At 40.4% G+C, this 21618-nt stretch overlaps 2 protein-coding genes across 5 annotated transcripts; both read left to right on the forward strand.

Annotated features, from left to right (window-relative positions):
• Positions 1–19: 19 nt before the first annotated feature.
• sf3a1 (splicing factor 3a, subunit 1) lies at positions 20–6319 on the forward strand. Of its 4 annotated transcripts, none has more exons than XM_032578732.1 (16): positions 20–105; positions 226–303; positions 1390–1502; positions 1599–1806; positions 1901–2152; positions 2241–2315; positions 2399–2549; positions 2635–2831; positions 3018–3135; positions 3599–3906; positions 4025–4273; positions 4826–5030; positions 5123–5277; positions 5583–5684; positions 5774–5845; positions 5935–6319. In XM_032578732.1, exons 2-16 carry the CDS (start codon positions 256–258, stop codon positions 6034–6036), a joined length of 2355 nt encoding a protein of 784 aa, XP_032434623.1. In that variant the 5' UTR covers positions 20–105; positions 226–255; the 3' UTR covers positions 6037–6319. The 4 variants fall into 4 exon arrangements, with proteins under 4 accessions (XP_032434623.1, XP_032434625.1, XP_032434624.1 ...); XM_032578734.1 differs by having other exon boundaries at positions 1393–1502; XM_032578733.1 differs by having other exon boundaries at positions 34–109.
• Positions 6320–7924: 1605 nt separating this feature from the next.
• Positions 7925–19749, forward strand: LOC116729878 (TBC1 domain family member 10A-like). Its single transcript, XM_032578724.1, has 9 exons — positions 7925–8106; positions 10283–10382; positions 12572–12679; positions 12987–13093; positions 13208–13322; positions 15423–15488; positions 15699–15888; positions 15982–16136; positions 17182–19749. Exons 1-9 carry the CDS (start codon positions 7925–7927, stop codon positions 17854–17856), a joined length of 1698 nt encoding a protein of 565 aa, XP_032434615.1. The 3' UTR covers positions 17857–19749.
• The last annotated feature ends 1869 nt before the right edge of the window (positions 19750–21618 follow it).

Genomic DNA, 21618 nt, shown 5'->3' on the forward strand with positions numbered 1-21618 from the left:
GCGTTTCCCCGACAACGACAAGAATGCCACTTCAAGGTCCATAATGCACTGCGGCGTGTTTCCGGATGTAATAAACCTCCATTAGGCCAACGAAGTTGAACCGTAGTAAGTATTACGAGTTTGGCAATTTACCTGTAATTAATTACACACAAAAAAATACTTTTACAATTAAATTGGGTTCGGAGTGTGTTTACGTGTCTTTGTGGTTGTCTGGTCTTTTGGTAGCTTTCTGTTTGGAGCAGTGGAGACGCAGCCATGCCGCCTGGGCCCGTTCAGATAGTTCAGCCGGAGACCAACAACAAGGTAACGCCGTAGCTTAGCTAATGTTAATGGTTGGACCACTGACTCGACGGAAAGACTGTGTGGACTTCTGTCCACGTTCTTGCTGTAAAACATTGTTATTTGTCTGAGTGTGTGTGTGTGTTTTGGGTTTTAAAACAAGAAGTGGCCTTGTTGAACATGAATGAATGAGCGGTTTAGCTCGTTAGCATGGAGGCTCTCGGTAGTTCTTTTACAGCGGGTCAGTAGAGGTCTTTATTTGTTAGTAGCCTGACGAGAAGAAGTGCAGAGAGAGAAGGGGACGACATGCAGTAAATGGTCCGGGCCTGGACTCGAACCTGAGACGGCCTTTGTTAAGGTTTCACCCGCTCTCCGTCTGAGCTACGCGCATAACTTAAATCGTAAATGCCTTGACTGCTACACAGCTTTTAAATTTGTGGACTTTGCATGGAGCATTTTCTTCTCTGAATTATTCAAATAGCTTTCTAAATCAAATTTGCTCAAAAAATAAAGTTTCTTATTGATTTTTGCTTAATTGCACATTTCTTCTCAAGATCAAGGGTTGAGCTAGGGCATTTTTCTGTAAGACAATGGATAATAGTGCCAAAGTAAGTTGTTATTAAGTAATAAGTTGTTTCTTGTCGAAATTTGTTTTAAATCGTATTATTCACTTGATAAAACCGCGATTGCTCCAAAAATAAGTAAGCTTAAGATGCTTCAGGAAAATGAGACAATATGACTAAATTAAGAAGAAAAACTCGAGTTACACTGTTAGACAATTTAACTAGCATAAAAAAAATTGTGCTTTCATGACAAAAATGGTTGGAAGATTATATGACGTATTTGTTCAATTGAGCCTGAATTTGTCGGTAAATGTGAAACAGAAATTAAGTACGAGCAATCCTATTTATCAGTCAGATGTAGAATTATTGTAAATATTTACATGTTGAAATTAGATTTTTGGTCAAGTTTATTTTCTATTCAGCATTTCCATTGAATTAAATAGAAAAACAAATCACTTTGTAGTGAATTTAATTTTTTTTATATAAAGTACGTCTGTGTTCTAGAGTTGTAAACTTTGAACTGTTAAACATTTGTGAATCCCATCAGCAGAATGATGGACCTGCAGAAGAGACTCCAGCCACTAAGCCCATCGTTGGCATCATATACCCTCCTCCAGAAGTCCGAAACATTGTCGACAAGACGGCCAGTTTTGTTGCCAGGTTAGTTATTCTGAATGTGGCATTGGTACACGGTACACCTACAATCTTAAATGGGTTTCCTTTTACAATCCAACTTTTTTTCTTGCGATTTCACAGGAATGGACCAGAGTTTGAAGCAAGAATCCGTCAGAATGAGATCAACAACCCCAAATTTAATTTCCTCAACCCCAACGATCCCTACCATTCTTACTACCGCCACAAGGTCAATGAATTTAAGGAGGGCAAGGCACAAGAACCATCTGCGGCAGTGCCTAAGGTCATGCAGCAGCAAGCCATGCAGCAGTCTCAGCAGCTTCCTCAAAAGGTATCCCACTCCCCCTACTCTGTATCCCCGCTTTTGGGGCTTCTACTTGAGAAAATTGTTTTTTAATGGTTTTCAATGCTGCGTTTATTTCTAGGTGCAGGTGATTCAGGAGACCGTGGTCCCCAAAGAGCCACCCCCCGACTTTGAGTTCATTGCGGACCCTCCATCGATCTCTGCATTTGATCTGGATGTTGTGAAGCTCACTGCCCAGTTTGTGGCTCGCAATGGCCGACAGTTTCTCACCCAGCTGATGCAGAAGGAGCAGAGGAACTACCAGTTTGACTTTCTGCGACCACAGCACAGCCTCTTCAACTATTTCACCAAACTGGTGGAGCAGTACACGAAGGTGAACTACAAGGTTCAGCCTGAATCTGATTCAGTGGTCTGTGCTACTGTATAGATGTTAACTACACTTTAATCTGTCAATTTTTTAGATCTTGATCCCTCCCAAAGGCCTGCTAATCAAACTTAAAAAAGAAGCTGAGAACCCAAAGGAAGTTATGGACCAGGTAATTTCTTATAAGTGGAAAACTGAAAGCTAATCATTGCAGATTTCTCCTGTTAATTGATTGTTTTCGGATCCAAAAATCAGGTGAGGTACCGTGTCGAATGGGCAAAATACCAGGAGCGTGAGAGAAAGAAGGAGGAAGAGGAGAGGGAGAAGGAACGGGTCGCTTACGCCCAAATAGACTGGCATGATTTTGTGGTGGTGGAGACGGTGGATTTCCAGCCCATTGAACAAGGTAGTATATCACCAATTAGTTTATGCATGCAAGCTGGGAATTTAGTTGTTTTGACTTTATTTGCTTTTGTTTTTCTTCCCTCAAGGTCACTTCCCTCCACCCACGACACCAGAGGAGCTTGGCGCTCGCATCCTTATCCAGGAGCGCTACGAGAAATACGGAGAAAGCGAGGAGGTGGAGATGGAGGTGGAGAGTGAGGATGAAGAGGATGAACGAGAAAAGCGGGCTGACGGCCAGCCTTCTCAGCCTGATCAAGACACACAAGTCCAGGACATGGATGAGGTGAGAACTTAGCAGAGGAGACAGGCAGAATCTAAACAAGCCCATTTGTACCAATTTTAGATGGAATAAATAATGATTCCTTTGTAAATTTTTGTAGAAATCTACAAAGCACGTTGCCAGTGCATGACTTGAAAATAGTACTTTTAAAAGATCTGCTTTAACAGAATTTTCCATGCGTTTCTTCAGGGATCTGATGACGAAGATGAAGGTGTGAAGGCTCCATTGCCACCAGACAACCCGATGCCACCCCCCCTGCCTCCAGCTCCAGAACAGGTTATTATTCGCAAGGACTACAACCCCAAAGGTAACTTTTAATTCACTCATTTATATCTTAGTTTACTTTAATCCAAATAATTGTTTCAGCCGTAATGTAAAACTTTTATTTAAACTGTGAAGTGAGCTCTTAAATGCAGTGGATTTTTGTGGTGATTTCAAGAGTGAGAGGCATAATAGCAGTTATGGGAGATTAGGGAACTAATGGTGGGAAGAGCATTTAGGCAATGTGAAAATGCATTAATATAAATTTCATCTCCTTAATCAAGGAAGACACAACAGAATCAGATGCAAATCTTTTATTTCATTAGCCTCAAGTACAGATAACTGATATCGACAAAAGTTTAACACAATACTATGTTGTATTTATTGTTGTAACGTAAAAAAAGTGATGATAAAAACTCATTACAATTATTTTGGTAGTAGATATCCAGATTGAAATGTCTGTAGGAGGACTGAAAACTGATCAAACTCGTATTATTTTGCCCTTACAGCTTCCAAGCCGCAGCCCTCGGTTGCAGCTCCAGATGAATACCTTATTTCACCGATCACCGGTGAGAAAGTCCCCGCCAGTAAGATGCAGGAGCACATGCGCATCGGCCTGCTGGATCCGCGCTGGCTTGAACAGAGAGACCGAAGCATTAGAGACAGGCAGACGGAGGATGAAGTCTATGCTCCCGGTTTGGATATTGAGAGCAGCTTGAAGCAGCTCGCTGAGAGGCGTACTGATATCTTTGGTGTGGAAGAGACGGCCATCGGAAAGAAGATCGGCGAGGAGGAAATTCAGAAGCCAGAAGAAAAGGTACGGATAGCTGTTGGTTCAAAAATCTCAAAACATGAAATCAGGACAGTTTGTTTTTTCCTTAAATATGAACAGTTTGTGGTTTGTTTTCATATTTTTCTGCATTTTCGTTTTGCAGGTCACCTGGGACGGCCACTCAGGGAGCATGGCTCGTACGCAGCAGGCAGCGCAGGCCAACATCACTCTGCAGGAGCAGATCGAAGCCATTCACAAGGCCAAAGGACTGGTGGGAGAGGATGAAACGAAGGAAAAAATTGGCCCCAGTAAGCCGAGTGAAATTCATCAGCCTCCTCCCATGCCCTCATCGGCACCAAGTCTGCCTAAACCCAGTCCTCCTGTCACAGCCGTGCCACGCCCATCTATCTCAGTAAGTTGTTATTCAAAATGGCTTAATGAAGATCAGAGAAGGAAGCAGACAGATCACAGATTAAGTTCTGGAGAATTTAAAAATGGAGTTAGGTTGTTAAAATTTTGAAGTACTTCTAGCGTGCTGATCATATGAACTGTTAATCAGAGTATGATATGGTTCTGGGATGCTGTCCACCACAGGAACAGTAGTTTTTCTCCAAAAGTGATAATCAAAAATTCACAATAAAAAAAATTGGTTTTGTTAAATAAATAGTTCTACACCAAAAACTAAGGGGTATGGTCTTTAGTTTACTGGAGTCACTTTTTTTAGAAGCAGTGCAAAATATTTAAATCTCACTTAAAAAAAAAACATCGTTAAGAGTTATTCTTTTCAGAATCCTAGCTCTCTACCAGCAGTAACTGGGAAGCTTCATTTAGATTATGAAAACATTGATAAAGCAAAATAAAGGCACCATCCTGGAAGAAAATCTCTAATTCCACTGATATTGATATTTGTAGTAATGTAGGAAAAGTTAAAGTGATACAAACTCCCTCATTTGCCTTTCAACAGGTGGCTCCTCCAGTCCGTACCACTCTGTTGTCTGCCGTACCTGTGATTCCACGGCCCCCGGTGACCCCCGTGGTGCGTTTGGCGCCAGGTCAAGTCATTACACAGATGCCGCCCATGATTCCTGCTCCTCGTGTCAACGTGGTTCCCATGCCACCAGCGCCCCACCTCATGGCCCCAAGGCCACCCCCTATGGTTGTTCCAACTGGTAAGCTCAAGGATTCCCAGAATCGTCTTGGAAAGTCTTCATCATTCACTTCTTTTTTTATTATAGCTAAATCAAACCGTCTCTTCTTCCAGCGTTTGTCCCCGCTCCTCCCATGCCTCAACCACCCAGCGCTGCCCCAGCGCCGCCCATCCACCCACCCCCTCCTCATGAGGACGAACCTATGAGCAAGAAGATGAAGACGGAGGACAACCTCATCCCAGAGGAAGAGTTCCTTCGTCGAAACAAGGTCTGTTAGTAACGATGTATAGAACTACACTGAATTATGTGCAGCTCAGATTATTTATCCAAACGAAGGTTTTAAGAAACCCTGCAGTGTGCAGAAGAACAACATACACACCTTGATTTAAAAAATAAAATAAAATTTGTGGAAATCCTATTTCTGGCTGCATTTTATAGAATTTTGGCCATAATGGATGGAGATTTACTTAGTCACAGTGGATGTGATCACATTGCACATTACTTTTGTAACATGGAGCGTGTACAAACAAATCCAAATTTTCTTTGTTTTGTCACATTTCTTGCTGCATTTAGGGTCCTGTGGCAATCAAAGTACAAGTCCCCAACATGCAGGACAAGACCGAATGGAAGCTAAATGGCCAAGTGTTGAATTTCACTGTCCCGCTTACAGACCAGGTATCTTAATATGCATCTTTTTTTAAAATGTATGCTTGAAGATGTGCCCGTTTCAGACTTATGGATAAATAAATGAAATGTGTTTACAGGTGTCTGTCATTAAAGTCAAAATCCATGAGGCAACAGGCATGGCGGCTGGAAAACAGAAGTTGCAGTATGAGGTAAGCTTGTCTCTTACTTCATTGGAACATTTTATTAAATCCAAATTAATCAGATTTACAGATTCGTAACATTCATGTTTGTTTTACAGGGCATCTTCATCAAGGATTCGAACTCTCTGGCTTATTACAACATGACCAATGGTTCCATCATTCATTTGGCTCTGAAGGAGAGAGGAGGAAGAAAGAAGTGAGACGTTCGTCACAGAAAAAGTTATTACGCTACTCATCCCTAATACGTCGGTGTAGTTCAGGAGAACATTTTGGAAAAATGCTTGCTTTTTTTTTGTCGAAAGAAATATTCTAAAAGTTATTTTGTTCTTGAATGGCATGTTGTTTCTAATTAGTGGTGATTTTTAGTGTTAACTCCTGATTTATCCATTACATATGTACACTGATGTTGACTTTACAAGTAAATTGCTCAAAATATAGATTCCTGGCTTGCTCGCTCATTTTAAATAAAGGACTTAAAAATTATTTGTTGCTGTTTGACATGTAAATTATTATTCAGCATTTACTCATAATGTATTTTAACCAAGAAATTCTGTTTTTGAAATTGTATCAACAAGGTAAACACAAAGCATATTGCCTGAATGATTCAGTGAGCCCAGTCAAGAATAGAATACAACAAAAACAACTTTAGTTGCCCATCCATGGAGAAAGTCAGAAAAATTTTTGAAGTAGTTATGGCACACCCATCTTTGGATTTAAAGATGGATCTCCTTCTTCAATGAGAGGTTTTAATAACTTCCCAGACAAAACTGAAACATAACAGTGAACCAAATTACTGATGCGTACTTATTTTATTCTGTATGCACTCTCCAACGTGTCCTGCCATGATTGCTCTGTATCATCAGTTACAGAGCAATAAGAAGACTTATCAACTCTCAACCACTTTCCCGTTCATGCTGAAAGAAAATCCCAACAGCAACATGCTGCCACCACCATGCATCACAGGGGGAATGCTGTGAACGTGGCTGCACATTTCAGATTTTGATTTCTGAAAAGATTTGAAAACCATGTACTCGGTTTCTCCCACTTCCTAACGATGGGATATTTATGTTGGTTTATCACATAAAATCCCAATAAAATGCTGTGTCTGTAATTTGGCCAAATGTGAAATAGTTCAAGCACTTTTGTACACACAAAAAATATGTTGGACGTCTGTTCATGCATTAAGGTTTAATGACAAAATGCCAAAGTTACAGATATTATGGATATCCCTGTACTGTATTTCAGACATATGACAGCCATTTTGGATTTTGAGGTCCATGAGGGAAAGACCAGGTTTCCCTCATGGATGTCAGACGTTTATTTTTCTCAACTTAAAAGTTAAAAAGAGGGCCAAGTTTACGTCAAAGTGTCTCCTTTTTCCCCCCCCTTTTGTTGCTTTTTGCGAAAAAGCACAACAGGCCGTAAAGTATAAGTGGTGATGTTGTAGTGCTGCTTTACAATGTCTTGACAGTAAAGTACCACTTGGGAAACACGGTGGTGCTATTTATAAAATGTAGAATCGGTTTAAATGGGCGCTAAAAAGTGATTTATTCTAATTCTTTATTCAGCCACTAGGGGTAACCATAACATTACCTTAGGAAAAATCCAGTCAGGAGTGTGGATTTGGCTGCTCCCTGGTCGAAGCGTCTGTCCAGCTGTACACTCGGAATGACAGCACAGCACATTAGTCTAGTAGTAGCTGAGCTCAAAATAAGTTTAATTACATAGATGCCATGGGTTGTTAGTATCTGCAACATAGTTTTATATGATGTAACTCTGATGAGTCGAAGGTAGGGGCGGTCAGAAATAGTTTAGGTCGAGTTAGTGCGAGCGGTTAATGCTAACTAACAATTAGCTTGCTAATGAGGAATTTAATACAAGTTAACCGCGAAAGCTAAGGGGTAAATTATTGAATGCGGTCCGATAAAAGGGGCTTTGCGACATTTCGCAACCAGGGCTGTTGTTGGGAAAAGTTTTGTTGAGATTTAGGAGTCATGGCGTCGATGTAGTTTGACTGAGTTTGGGCTGTCAACAAGCTCGCTGCTGACGTTAGCTAACCCTGGCTAGCCAGCTAACTCTCCTGCCACCATGGCCAAAACAGAGAACGGCCGCCCGTCAGTGGACATGGGGAGCATCAGGACGCTGAACAGCAGCCACATGGAGGATGAGAGCTCCCTGGGATCCGACTCGGAGATCAACGGCTTCACTAGCGAGAGGCAAGCCGACAGATACGGCTTTATCGGCGGGGCGCAGCAGTACTCGGAGGAGTCGTAAGTTTGTTTCTGCTCGAATGGTGATTCAGTCCCACACAATGTTGTTTTGCAAGCATATTCTAAAGGAAACTGAAACATGGGAGTGGTGGAGTCCATTTCAGATTGATTGCACGAAATGGAAATGGTGATACTTTTAATGTAATGTATGATGAAATGTCACAAGTCAGGGTGGTGATGTTCAGTTGACTTGCATGAAGTGGAAAGCTCCGAACCAGCTGCGTGGCACAGCCTGTCTTTCTTTCTCTCTGTCTTTACAAAAAAAAAAAAAAAAATTCAACTCCATCATGCTTCTCTTACTTTTGATAAATAATATTCTGATTTTGATTCTCTAATATTAAGATTCACCAATAATCAGCAGAGATCTAGTCAATCACAGGATATATATACTGTATATATATATATATTTTTTTTAGGTATGTGTTATTTTCCACAGTATTTCAATCTGGATATCTGATTTTAATCCAATCGCATTGTGTTTTCTACAGAGGCATTTCTTCTCCTTTCATGGCAACGCTAAAATAGTGAAAGGAATGAGTGAAAGCTGTGCCAGTCACTCCCCAGGTTCTCTTTCTGGAGTAGTGTTGGCAGGCATAGAGTCCCATCTTCTGGTGCCCTTATACTAAAGGGCCTCTTTTGGCTCCGTCTGTTGGTCTCATACTTATGGGTTTGCTTACAGTGCTTGGCAATAAAAGTAACTTGATTGTTTAAGGGCTTTGAAAGCCTAAAAGGGAGCATAACTTCTTGTACTTGTGCACCACATCCAGCCTACACATTTAGCTGACTGAGAGCTCTCCTGTGTGTGTGTGTGTGTGTTTTCTTAAAGTTTACTCTATGACTGAGTTTTAACCCTGCTATTACAGGCTTAGGTTGATGAGATAATTACACACCTCAGTAAAGCATTAGACATCACATGTAATGTTAGCTTTGACCAACTTAATGTCTTCATTTCTGTTGGGGAACTTTCTCATTTTATTCCTTTGGATAAAATCACTTCAGGTCAGTTCTGAAGCTGTTTAAGTCGGCTTCATCTGAGTCCATTTGATTTTGGTTGTTAATGTATAAAATCAAAAATAATCTTATCCAAAACAACAGAGATGCTTCACTTGATTGGTTTTCATTTGATCAAATACCACTTTTTTCTCCCTTCCTATTAATTAGACACACTGCAGCTCATAACTCCCACCATTTCAAGTCTTTAAACACATCAACCAACAGCATACACTTATTTGGCCTGTTTAGAGTTTAATAAAAATCAAATCAAGATGCAAAAATCTGAATAATGTTGTATTTCCTTCACTTTTCTTTTGTTTGATTCATGCAATCCCTATCAAAGATCTTGCAACACATTTTTCTCTTTCATGTCTTACAGGACTTAAAATATGTAGCAAAAAGGATAACCACTTAAAGATCAGTTGCTAATATTTTAAAATGATTTGTTTAGTTAGAATTAGTGTTTCATGTGGCAGATGTATTCTCTATAGATTTGGTTGGTATGAAGATCGTCATCATCTTTATAGTTGTGAGTAAAATAACATGGTTTTATGATGTGTTTGGTGTTTCCGCAAATTGTTTAAATTAAAATGTGTAGCGTGCCATATTTTATATTTAAAGGTAAAAAAAAAAAAGAGGCTACAATAATTTGACATGTTGGTACATTAATTTACCTTACTTTAATATTGTCCGTATTTATTGTTTGATGCATGAGCTTAAGCAAACAAACAAAAAAAGAAAATAGAATAAACACAAATTAAATTTGGTAGTTTTCAAGTGGTTAGAGTGTGGAATATTAGAGATTTGCCACTTTGCATAACAACGTTGCTGCATGTAGATAAAAAAAAAAAAGAGTGGGTGGTGCGCCTTTAGTTTCCATGTCATCACTGTTTCTTGTTTTTTTTGGGGGGGGGGGGGGTTTGCAGCTAAAAATATGTCCAAGGAGGCTAATTTGTCTTTCTTAGCAAGGAAAAAAATATAGTAGTAGATTTTTCAGCCAGCTGAATGGCAGTCATTAAAAGGCTTACCAGCCACAGTGGCATGAACTTTTTAAAACCTTGGTTTATGCTTCTCCGGCCCTATCTCTTGGCAGACGTTGGTCATACTTGTCCAAATTAAACGTAATTTTCTTTCTGTGTGTTTTGTATATTCATTCATATTTTACATCCTTTTCACACCCCAGCGCTCAGGACGTGCCCCCCGAGGTGCTGAGGCAGCGCGAGGTCAAGTGGCTGGACATGCTCAGCCACTGGGACAAGTGGATGATCAAGAGGTTCAATAAGGTCAGCACCTGCTATTAAAACCTGCCAAGTCGATCGTTTGTGTGTCTTGAATCGTGTTGTTGTTTTGAGCTTCAGCTTCCATCTCTGTTGCTTCAAGGATTTTTAATTGCGCAAGCCGAGACTTTATGGACTTATTGTTTGCGGATCCACTTGTCTAGCAAGTTCTGTGTGAACCGTTCTCTGCAACTTGGCGACGGGCTGGAAAGTCACCTTGTTTCCGTGAGTCAGCAGCAAGCCAGGACACAGCCCTGTTTTGTTTTGGGGGGGTTTTAAATCACACTGCAGCATGTGACAAAATGACTGTCTCAGCTGCAGGGCGGGCCCGTACTTACTTTCTATGAGAGAACCATGTAATAAAGGTGCTGTAAATGTAAACTGCCAGTGCATTGCAAGCGTGCACGGCGTCTGAAGAATTAAGCCGTGATGGTTTGGGGTTTGTTTTATTGAAATGACTTCTTACTGTTAAAAAGAAACTATTCTTCAGAAGCATACAGAAATCGTCTCAGGGAGTGATGGTAATGCAGATAAGACCACAGTGTGAAATGTGCTCAGTTAGTTGCCTGATGTACGGTTTGTTGTTGTTGTTCATGAAAGATCACAGCTCCAGTAATTAGAGATATTACATAAGACGCATGGTGCTTAAGCTTTTGTTGCATTCCTGAGTACTCTGACGGCACAGTTTGGTCCAACAAAGGTCAACACAATCCTCCGTCAACTTCCAAGCCAATCAAGAAGCTGGCTCTGTGTGTTTTGAATGCGTTTAACAGTTTTGGCCCACCATATTCTTTTTATCTACTTGCTGATCTCAGTCCTTTACCCAGATTTCTTTTAAATTTAAATGAATTTGAATGTTATTAAAACTTCATCCTGAGGGTTCATATGCAGTCTTGCAAAGTCGCAAAATATAATTTTCCAGGTCTGGAGAACTTCACAGGTGCATCTTAGATGATCTATTACAATAAAAAATAAAGTGAACCTCGTGTATAGCTTGGCCACACGGTGATATGGGTCAGTCATTGATTTGTGATCATTTTGATGATTGATGCTTATAAAAACACCATGTTCATTGTTAACTAAAATATTACATAAAACCAATAAGAAATATTTTTTTTAAGAGGGAAGTTTTGCTCTCCTGACAAATATGCCCAATATGCTCCTGGTAGACGTCTCCTCTCACTATGGACCTGGTGAAGCCCAGCGGACCAGCAGCGTCACTTCATGGCTCCCTTAATCATTCCTGACTGAAAACGTCACATTGAACCTCCAGCACATGGATTCTGTGCCTTTCCGCTATTTGGCCATAGTTTCTAAATAAAATCTGAATTTTCCTTTCATCTGAAAAAGGGACTTTGGACCAGTCCTGTCCTTTGTCTGTTGGGTCCATACGAGACCCTTCTAATGTTGTTTCTTATGCACAAATTGAGTGCATTCCATCTGCTTGTTACACTTATGTGTGCTGGCACTGGAAACGCCAACTCCAGCCACATCCGCACCTTTTTTTTTTTTTATATCAGTATCACATTTTCTGAGGAACTGAATGTGGCTTTAAGCTGTAAGCTATTAGCATCAAAATTTACAGAAATAAAAGCATGAAAGATGTCAAACTCTGTAATTAATGTGACAGAAGCAGCCTGAGCAAGAAAAATAATTTTATTCTTTTAAAAAAAACTGTCTTTTTTGTGACATTAATTGCTATTTAAATGTCATATTTTCTTTGGTTTATCACATTGCCACATAAACCTATTCAGTAATGAAGTCCAATCTAATGAAGAATCTGCATGTAGGCTGTTTTTATCAGTTGCATCTTTTCTGGTTTGTGGAACATAAATTACAGACATTGAAACCCAATCAGATTGTTCCGAAAGCTGATGGAAAAATCCAGAAAGGTAAATATGTAGTAATTTACAACACAGAAATGCATACATTTTAAACATTTCACACCAGCCTCTTTAATGCTTGCTCTGACTGTAACTGAATAATAGTAACCTCTATTTTTAAAGTTGCAGACTGTGATCAAAACCAAACAATTTTTTCAAGCCAAAAAAAAAAAAGCCATAACTAAGAATTAGGGTTCTTCCTTTAGATTTTTAAGATGCAGTTCATAAGTGTTTCATTGAGTTTTGTTTAGCGTTGACCCACTTGCTCTTTGGTCGACGTTTTTATTCAATAAAATTCAACTTCTGGTGCAGGTGAGACTCCGTTGTCAGAAGGGGATTCCTCCCGCCCTGAGAGGCCGTGCCTGGCTCTACCTTTCAGGAGGGAAGGTGAAGAGGGAACAGAACCAAGGAAAGTTTCAGGTCTGTCGACTTCTTCTTTCACTTCCCCCTCTTCTGCTCCATTGTTGCTGTATTTTGGCCTCATTTCTTTTTTTTTTATATTTCTCTGGAAATTTTACTGAAACTGACCAGCTTCGATCTACAATTAGATATTTGTGTCTACAATATCTAATTGGTTTACAGTTTGAATGCACCCTAAGAAATCCTCTGATTCCCTTTTAATAGTTATGACATTATAACTAGCTTTATTAAGCTTTATGACAGTAAAGCTTAAAAGTAAATTCCTTATAACTTCATGACAGAAACTGTCTGATTTCTGTTTTGTCAGGAGCTGGACAGTCAGCCAGGAGACCCAAAATGGCTCGACGTGATTGAGAAAGATCTCCATCGACAGTTTCCTTTTCACGAGATGTTTGTGTCGCGAGGGGGACACGGGTGAGTAATCGGATGTGTCGGGGTCTGATCTCACACTTTTAATTAGCTATTGTGTCTTGTTTGACAGAGAATGTGATTAAATCCTGCGTCTGTTTGTGTTTCGGCCCCGTGCAGGCAGCAGGATCTGTTTCGTGTTCTCAAGGCATACACTCTGTACAAACCGGATGAGGGATACTGCCAGGCCCAGGCCCCTATTGCTGCTGTTCTGCTGATGCACATGCCTGCTGAGGTATCACTTTTTTGCACGCGCACATGCATAAATCAGCTGTTGTTCACCCCGTTCTGATGAAGACATTTTGCAGTTAAAAATACTTGGATCACAGGGTTTGCTTTGAAGCGGTGAACTGCGATGTTTTTTTTTGTTTTTTTTTAGGTCAGCAGCACAATGATAAACTGTATAAGTGCTGTAATGCCAGGAAAGTGAGCTACTGCTTTAAGTCTTCTGTGGTATATTAGTGAAGCAAAGACTCTAATCATCTCGATCAGTGGTTTGACAGCTTATTTCCTGTTTCTGAAGATTTGTAGTTGGTTTCCAGATCTTCGTCAACCACGTTATCTGGCATATTCACACACACACGTTTATGTTTCAGTTCCTCATTCAGAGCTATAGAATTATAAATAAAGACGGAATAGCATGATTGTAAATACCAAGTGTTCTCAAAGTGATTTAAAGATGAGGAATTGTTCTCCACATGATAGTTTTTGTTGAGGATTTGTTTTTGCGCACACATTCTAGGCATGTTACCTGTATTTGGGTTACAGTGCTTTGGCTACTTTCATATTTCTGCTTATTTATTTTTTTTGTCACGTTTAAATGTTTCTGATTATAAAACACTTTTTAATTCCAGACAGAAGTCACCTGATTATCTACAAAATTCAGTACTGAAATGAGGATTGCATTTTTAAAAGCTATTCAAACCAACCTGGTGATATAAAAAAAAAGAATCACCTCCCTTGTTTAATCAACTCATTTTAATTAACTTCAGTTTTGTGCGTGTTTAGTTTCCCCAGCTACACCCTGAGCTGAGTCCTGTAAGTCCCTTGCCATCAAGAAATCTCTTCAGTATAAACATCAACACGTCTTGTTATATGAAGTACTCTAAAAGATCACTTTAAGCAACACATCTTGCCCCGATCTAAAGAAATTTAACAGTTTAGAAACAAAATCATTCTATAAAGAGTTGTAAAGCCATGACTAAGGCTTTGGGGCTGCAGAGAACCAAAGTGAAAGCATTATCCACATATGGAGAAAAACTGGACCAGCTGTCAGAAAACATCTAGATTATCCCCAAAATTGTTTCAAAGGTGAAATGTTTTGGAAGATGTGTGTGACATGATGCTGGCAGGATGGTGATGTGGGATTACTTTGTTTGTTTTGCACCTGGATAACTTGAATGCTCTCGAGCAGAAATCCTGAATGTCCAGGAATCAGTTGGTGACCTGAACCTCAAATGTGCTTGAGCTTTGCACCGAGGCAAAACACACTAGCAAGTCCACCTAAGAATGAGGGGGGAAAAACTAAAACCAATTTGAAGTTTCTTTTCTAAGTGGCGTAGGACAGGATCTGCAACCTTTAAATGTGAATATTCTATTAATAAAACTGAAAAAAAGCTAAAATTTGCATTTGTTATATCTGTTTTTAACACCTAAGTTGTCTCATTTGTAGTCAAATTTTTAAGCGCTGTCATGGAAAGTCCAAAGACACAATTATTTCTCCAGAGATGAGACATAACTGGCCTTTGACTAGGCCTTTGACTGTGGCTTACTTAAAGGCCAGACTGAAATTGAAATGTTCTGGGATTATTTGAAACATAAATTTTTAGATAAATCTCCTTCAGTGGGGCTGAATTAATCAGATTCTCCACAGAATAGTGGGCCAGACTTCCTCCACCGCAATTAAGGAGACTGATTGCCAGTTGCCTAAAATGTTTGATTGCAGTTATTGTTGCCTAAGGGCGACTCAACCAGTTAGGTTTAGGGAGCAATTCATTTTTATTTACTTATTTTACAAGGGCTACCAGGCTATTTTTTTTGTCTCTGTATTGATTTTGAATTTACTCAGGTTTTCTTGGTAAATAAAATGTGTTTCATAATCTCAAACATTTTACTGCTACAAAAAGGCAACAACAGAAGAAATCTGAAACTGTATAAATACCTGTTGAGATATAAAGACGCTGCTCTTGTGACTCATTTAGGATTATTGGACAATTAATTACTTTCTCCATAAGTATGTTGTGCTGTCATTTTATTTGCATACTACATGTAGTACAACAGTCACGATGATGTTCGTAATGGTTCCTATGGGGATGCTCTGTGTTTGTTTCGGCAGGATGCTTTCTGGGGATTGGTCCAAATCTGCGAGAAGTATCTTCCTGGTTACTACAGCCCAGGCTTGGTGAGACCGATATAAGAAAGCATGCACAGTATGACATCACCTGAGGTTGGGTAAACAAAGGAAGTAATCTCAGCACACATGGACAAGTTCTAACAATACTGACACCATACAGTGGGATTGTTGTGGTTGAAGCTCTCTGATGAAACTATGTGAAGTATTTATTTATTTTTGTCTCTCTCTTCATACTTTTCTTGCTTTTACGTCTCTCAGGAAGCGATCCAGTTAGACGGAGAGATCCTGTTTGCTCTGCTGCGCCGCGTCTCCCCAGTAGCCTTCCGGCACCTGGAGAAACATAAGATCGACCCCATCCTTTACATGACTGAGTGGTTTATGTGTGCCTTCTCCAGAACCCTGCCCTGGGCTTCAGTGCTGCGTGTCTGGGACATGTTCCTCTGTGACGGTAAGAAGCGCCTCAATGCGCCTTAGCTCTGGAACTAAGCATCCTAGCTGAATCCTCCTCCCCCCCCCTTTTTTTTCTCTGTCTCTCTCTTAGGAGTCAAAATCATTTTCCGGGTGGGTTTGGTGCTGCTTAAGTGCACACTAGGGACTCGTGAGAAGCTGAAGAACTGCCAGGGTCTGTACGAAACCATGGAGCTCCTCCGGGCTATCGACCCTCGCTACATGCAGGAGGGATTCCTGGTCCGAGAGGTAAGAGCAGAGGACACAGAAGTTCCTCCTCAGTGTAAAATCACGAGAGACAATTTTATAACTAGTGGTGGCAGATGAGATTTGTGATTTTATTTTTTACATTGCTTACTGAAGTGGTGGTTTCTCTGAACTAAATGCTGTGTCATAACTTGCTGTTGATGTCAAACTTGAAGGGGATGTCTTCGAATGGAATCGGCATGTCCACCAATATTTCATTTAACCCAGTTAATAGTTAATTATGAATAAAATGCTGACATGCAAACAATATTTCATGACCATATTGAACCAGTTCAGATCCTTTTCTGAGGCTGTGAACAATTAAATTGTTAGGGAATTAGATTTCATCTAGACGTATAAATATCTTAATTATGGACTCTATTTTCTTTTGTACAGTTGAGACATTACTTTTATATCTATCTTATGACACATTGCAAAAATATTCATATGCGTAAAAACTTCACAAGTAATGCATTTTATTATGCATTATATTTATTATTATATATGAAAGGACCTACATAAAGTATTATACAACTCTGAAGTGAAAGGAAAATTCTGCAGTGTCTAGAGCCTAACATTTGTCTGCAAGGCTTGGATCATTCAGTTTCTTCCATCGGCCCAGTCTTACCAACAGCGTTTTCTCAATGTGGGCATGAAGTTGGAAAGGACAAAAGGATGCCACGGATTTAGAGAAGAGTAGAGTCTGAGAGTCAATTAACTTGACAAGAACCAGACCTATTGAGCAGAGCGCCACATGGGCAGTGTCTGCTCACGTACTAAGCTGTGTAAGAGCCTCTGTCTCCTCTAACAATAACGGCTCTCATGTATAATGCTGTCTCCACTGTGGGTGACCGAGTATCCACAGCAGCTCGCTCTCCTTTGACATTTACTGACAAAGGAGAAGTTCACAATTCTAGCATCCATGTTGGATCCCATCCAACATGGATGGGATTTATTTTCCAATGTGGGCTCCTCTGACTTTTCTTGCCCCACACTTTCCTAATGACGTCTGATTTGTTTTGTTTATTCCCCCCCCTGATCTTTTCAGATTCTCGAAGTGCCCGTGACGGCGCGGGACGTAGACAAAGAGCATCACACCCAGATCAAACGCTGGAAGAAGAACCGCGGCGAGTTGAATTTCAAGCCCGCCCCGAGGATGCACGGCGCCCGCATCATCATGCAGGCCGAGCCGCCCAGGCGCCAGGACCTGCAGCAGAACCCCACTATTGTGCTGGAGGTTCCCGAGCCTCCCCAGAAGCTGAACAAGGGCAAAGAAGAGCGGAAGAGCAAGAAGAAAAGGAGCATAAAGAAACCGACCGCCATCGAGGAGATCCCAAACCCGTACCCTCTCCTCACAGGTCCGCCTCCTCAATCCTTGAATCTTCCTCCACCATCTTTGAATCCTCCTCCACCGTCTTTGAATCCTCCTCCACCGTCTTTGAATCCTCTTCCACCATCCTCGGCTACACCTCCACCATCCTTTGATCCGCCTTTTCCATTCTTGGATCTGCCTTCTCCATCCTTGGCCCCGCCTCTCCCACCCTCAGATCCGCCCTCTTCTCCTCCTTACGCCACCGTAACCCCGGAGACTTCGCCAGAAACTGAAACGAACTCCAATCACCAGCAGAGCGCGCCTCCTACGGACCTTCCTGCTGCCAAAGAATCTGCTCTGCAGCAATCCACACAAAGCCTTAGCAGCTCAGAGCAGGATACATACCTGTAGCTGTAAAAGCTGCATAGCCGTGTGTGTGTGTGTGTTTTCATATGTTTGTGTGTGTGAAAAGCACCAGCACCCTACAATCAAAAAGCCAGCCTCGCTGAAGTCTCCCAACTGGCCAGCATTCTCGTTAATCTTAGCGCTGGACTTTTCTCTTTTTTTGTATTCATGTTAAACACACGTTTTCCTGTATTATTATTCACATACTCTAAAAACGTAAGTGCAAAGTGTACAACTACTCAAATCCCGTTAGTTGACCACGTCAAGCTGCAGCTTCCACATTAGATGCTGAATGCTCACTGCAAGTCTCAATTTTCTGTTTAAAGTTGTCAAGTTACAAAGTGTTTGTGCATTAACATAGAAGGTGCCAAAGTCATGCAACTTCTGCTCAAGTTTAACACTAGGAATTTACCAGGTAACAGGCCAGCACACCAAGACGTTTCTGGTTTAGTCCACCAGAGGGCAGCCTCACACAACCTCAACCTGTTTTTCCACATTGCTAGGACAACTGACCACAGTACTGAGTCACTAAATGTGCTCTCTTTTTGTATTTGCTTATCACAAACATTTTTGCTTTCAGTCGAACTGTTGTGCCGCAAATATCTCCGGAGTTCATCGTCTTCCACCAGCAGGTTTCTACGTTGTTGGACAGGAGAACACGGGACATTCCTCTTTCTTTGACACATTCCTGCCTTCTTAAACGTTATTCACTTCAGAAGCTGTCTCTTGTAGATATGCAGATCTGTGTAACGTGGGCGTGTGTGGGGGTGGGCGTGTGTGTGCACACGTACCTCCCATCAAAACGCGATCGGTGAATGACTGCAGATCACCTGTGGGTGCTGACCTTTTCTTTTTACGTTACTTGAGAATTTGTAAGAACAAAGGTCAATTTTTGGGGGGACTTTTTTTTTTTTTAGTTTTCTACAGCTAGGTCTTCCAAAGAAATATGAGACTGTTCTGAGACTTATCCGTGATATTGTGCTGCGTTCACGGTCAATAGGGATTATGGGATTTCCACGTGGGAGATTTGTAGCGTTTTTTAAAAATGTAATTACTTATACAGAGACCTTCAGGGGTTGTGAGGCTTTTTTTTTTGTATTTCCTCTTTCAAAACACAACAATCCATGTCAGTCCAGCTCTTGTTACTTTTATCACTAAATGTAACCACACACTTGTGGATGTGAGAGTGTATAAAAACGTCAAATAATATATATAAAAATATCTGTAAAAAAAAAACCCACAACTTGGAAAGCAGTGGGGATTAGGATGATATGTGACATCTGTATGCAATTTCTTTTTTTTTAACATTTGTCTTCTGTGTTTAAATGCTTTTTTGTGTAGATATGACATGTGAAAAAAGATTTTTGTCTTTTAAAAAAAAGCATAATGCTGAATTTGTACTGAGTGGTTAAAGAAACAGACTTTAAGTCAAAGTAGGCCAACTTAACACTAGAAAAAAGGTTCAAATATGGAGATTGCAGGAAACTTGCCACTTTTTTTTTTCCTCCAAAAAGATTATTTTGTCTTTTTTTTTTTTTTACACTAGAGATACAGAAGAAGTGTGATTAACACGGAGGCTTGAGTTTTATAGTTGCGGGAAAATGTTTTTGGTTGTTCTCGCATGAAATATTTGTTGCACGTTTGATTGCCCCCATCTGCCAGTAGTGCGGTGTGTCCTGCTCACCAGCAGATGGCAGACAGGAGTCACTGCTTTGAACTGTTCTCCACTGTGGGTTACATTAACTTTTTTTCTTTTCTAATACAGTTGCACCTTTTTATAACTAAACGTATGGATAAAGTTAACTGCATATTTCCATTAAATTTGTAAACATGCTACAGCTGAGGTTGACGTTACAGCTCTCATTTTGAATAAAGCCTATAAACGTATGTACACATGAATGCATTTTGACTTGCTGTTTATGGGGCCAGCTCCTGACCTTCTTGTTTCCGAATTGAAAAGAAAATATACATCATTACTGCCTGTTTTCACACATATAATAGTTTGGATACATTTAGGAAATGATGATAGCTTATGATGGCATTTTATGTCGGGAGAAATTGCCTCCAGATATTACACTGTAACATTTTATTACCAATATCAGCTTAATTTAGTCTCTGAAATGCCAATCTGTATTATGCCAAGGCTATCATCTCAGGCAGGGATAAATGGTACTGAGTCTTATTTAGGGGTCCGATGACATTTAATACAATATCTATTAAATTAATTATTTAATCTATTTTATGGTACATTTGATTAATGTCCCTTTAAACTCCTCATATTTTTCTTCTCGAGAAGCAGTAGTTTATCGTTCTCCTTATTTAGACAAGGGGGTCAACAACCTGCTTTGGGCTCTCAAAACCAATTCTTAATCATTTTGGTCAATGATTAATTAGACCTGAATAGTGTTTTAAACTAAAGTAGACTTTTCATAGTTTTTCTATGTCATGGGGTGTAATCTATGCATAGGAAATCTATGACAGAATGACATTAAATAAAAAAAATGTTGTTTGCATGTTTGTCAGTTGTCTATAAATTAGGGTCTTCCTTTGACTAAAATGCATGTGTTTCTGCATTATGATTGTGATTCCAACTAAATCAACCGTTTTTTTTGGAAGTGAATAAAAACAATAAATAATTCAAAAAGAAAGTTCAATAATATTAAACCCAACTGCTCAGCAGCAACTCAGTAACTTCAAGGAGGACGTGTAGAAATTAGCTTCTGCTTCCTATAAATACTGGCTTTCTTTCTTTTTCAAAGGCTTTTACGGCTCCAGACAATTCTTAACTCCGAGTGAGTGCAAAAATTCATTTTTGCTTTGTGAACGGTTTCTGACTTCTGGTTTAGACTAATGACGGGTTGCTATTATTTTCTTAATTCACCCTTTGAGCTCTCAAATGCTCCTTTTCTCCTCTTTGGGGTGAGAGATGTTAGAGTTTCTGCCTCGGGCTTCAAAGAGTTCAGTGCAAATTGCAGCCTTGATGACCTCAATAAGCCTGTTAACTCGTTCCTAATCGTCCGGCAAGGTGTGAGCTGCAGCTGTTGACCGGTGGTCAGCAGGAGGTGAGCAAAGTGATTAACACAGGCAGCAACTTGCAGGAAATTTAGAAAGTAGCCATTTTTAAAAAAAAAAAGTGTCTGAAACGTTTGATTTTCACAGCATCAACTCAGGTGTGTGAAAGTATTCACTCCCCGTGAACTTTTTCACATTTTGCCACGGTACATCTCCAAATGATTTCATGTCATAGACCAATATAAAGCAGCGCACAACTGGAACAAAGGGTCGTGCTGTGGGGATTATTTCTGCAGGATGGACAGAAAGCTACTTGTAGTTGAGGTGAAACACCTGTAGGTGAGTGAAGCTAAATTCTGGGCAAAACCGAAAGAAAACTTGAAACTGGGAAAGAGAGGTTCTCCTTCCAGCAGGACAACGACCTAAACATACAACCGAAGTTACAAAGGAAAGATTAACGCTCAAAGTGGAATGGCCCAGTCAAAGTCCAGACATCAAGCCAGTTGAGAATCTGCAATAAAACATGGAAACTGCTGCCTGATGTTTGCTCAAGCAAATTCCACGCAGTTTGCTTGAGCTGTTTTGCAAAGAAGACAGACTGTTCAGCGTCTAAATGCCCAAGTGGCTGCCGTCGATCACAGAGTAATCGATGCGATCGTACCTGATGCCTGATTTCACCTGAGCCGTCAGGGGGACATGATGGCGCCTGCTGGTGTTTCCCCCACATGAGGCACAGCAACAGTTAATGCCCGAGGT

This window comes from Xiphophorus hellerii, chromosome 12 (genome assembly GCF_003331165.1).
Source record: "Xiphophorus hellerii strain 12219 chromosome 12, Xiphophorus_hellerii-4.1, whole genome shotgun sequence".
NCBI lineage: Eukaryota > Metazoa > Chordata > Actinopteri > Cyprinodontiformes > Poeciliidae > Xiphophorus > Xiphophorus hellerii.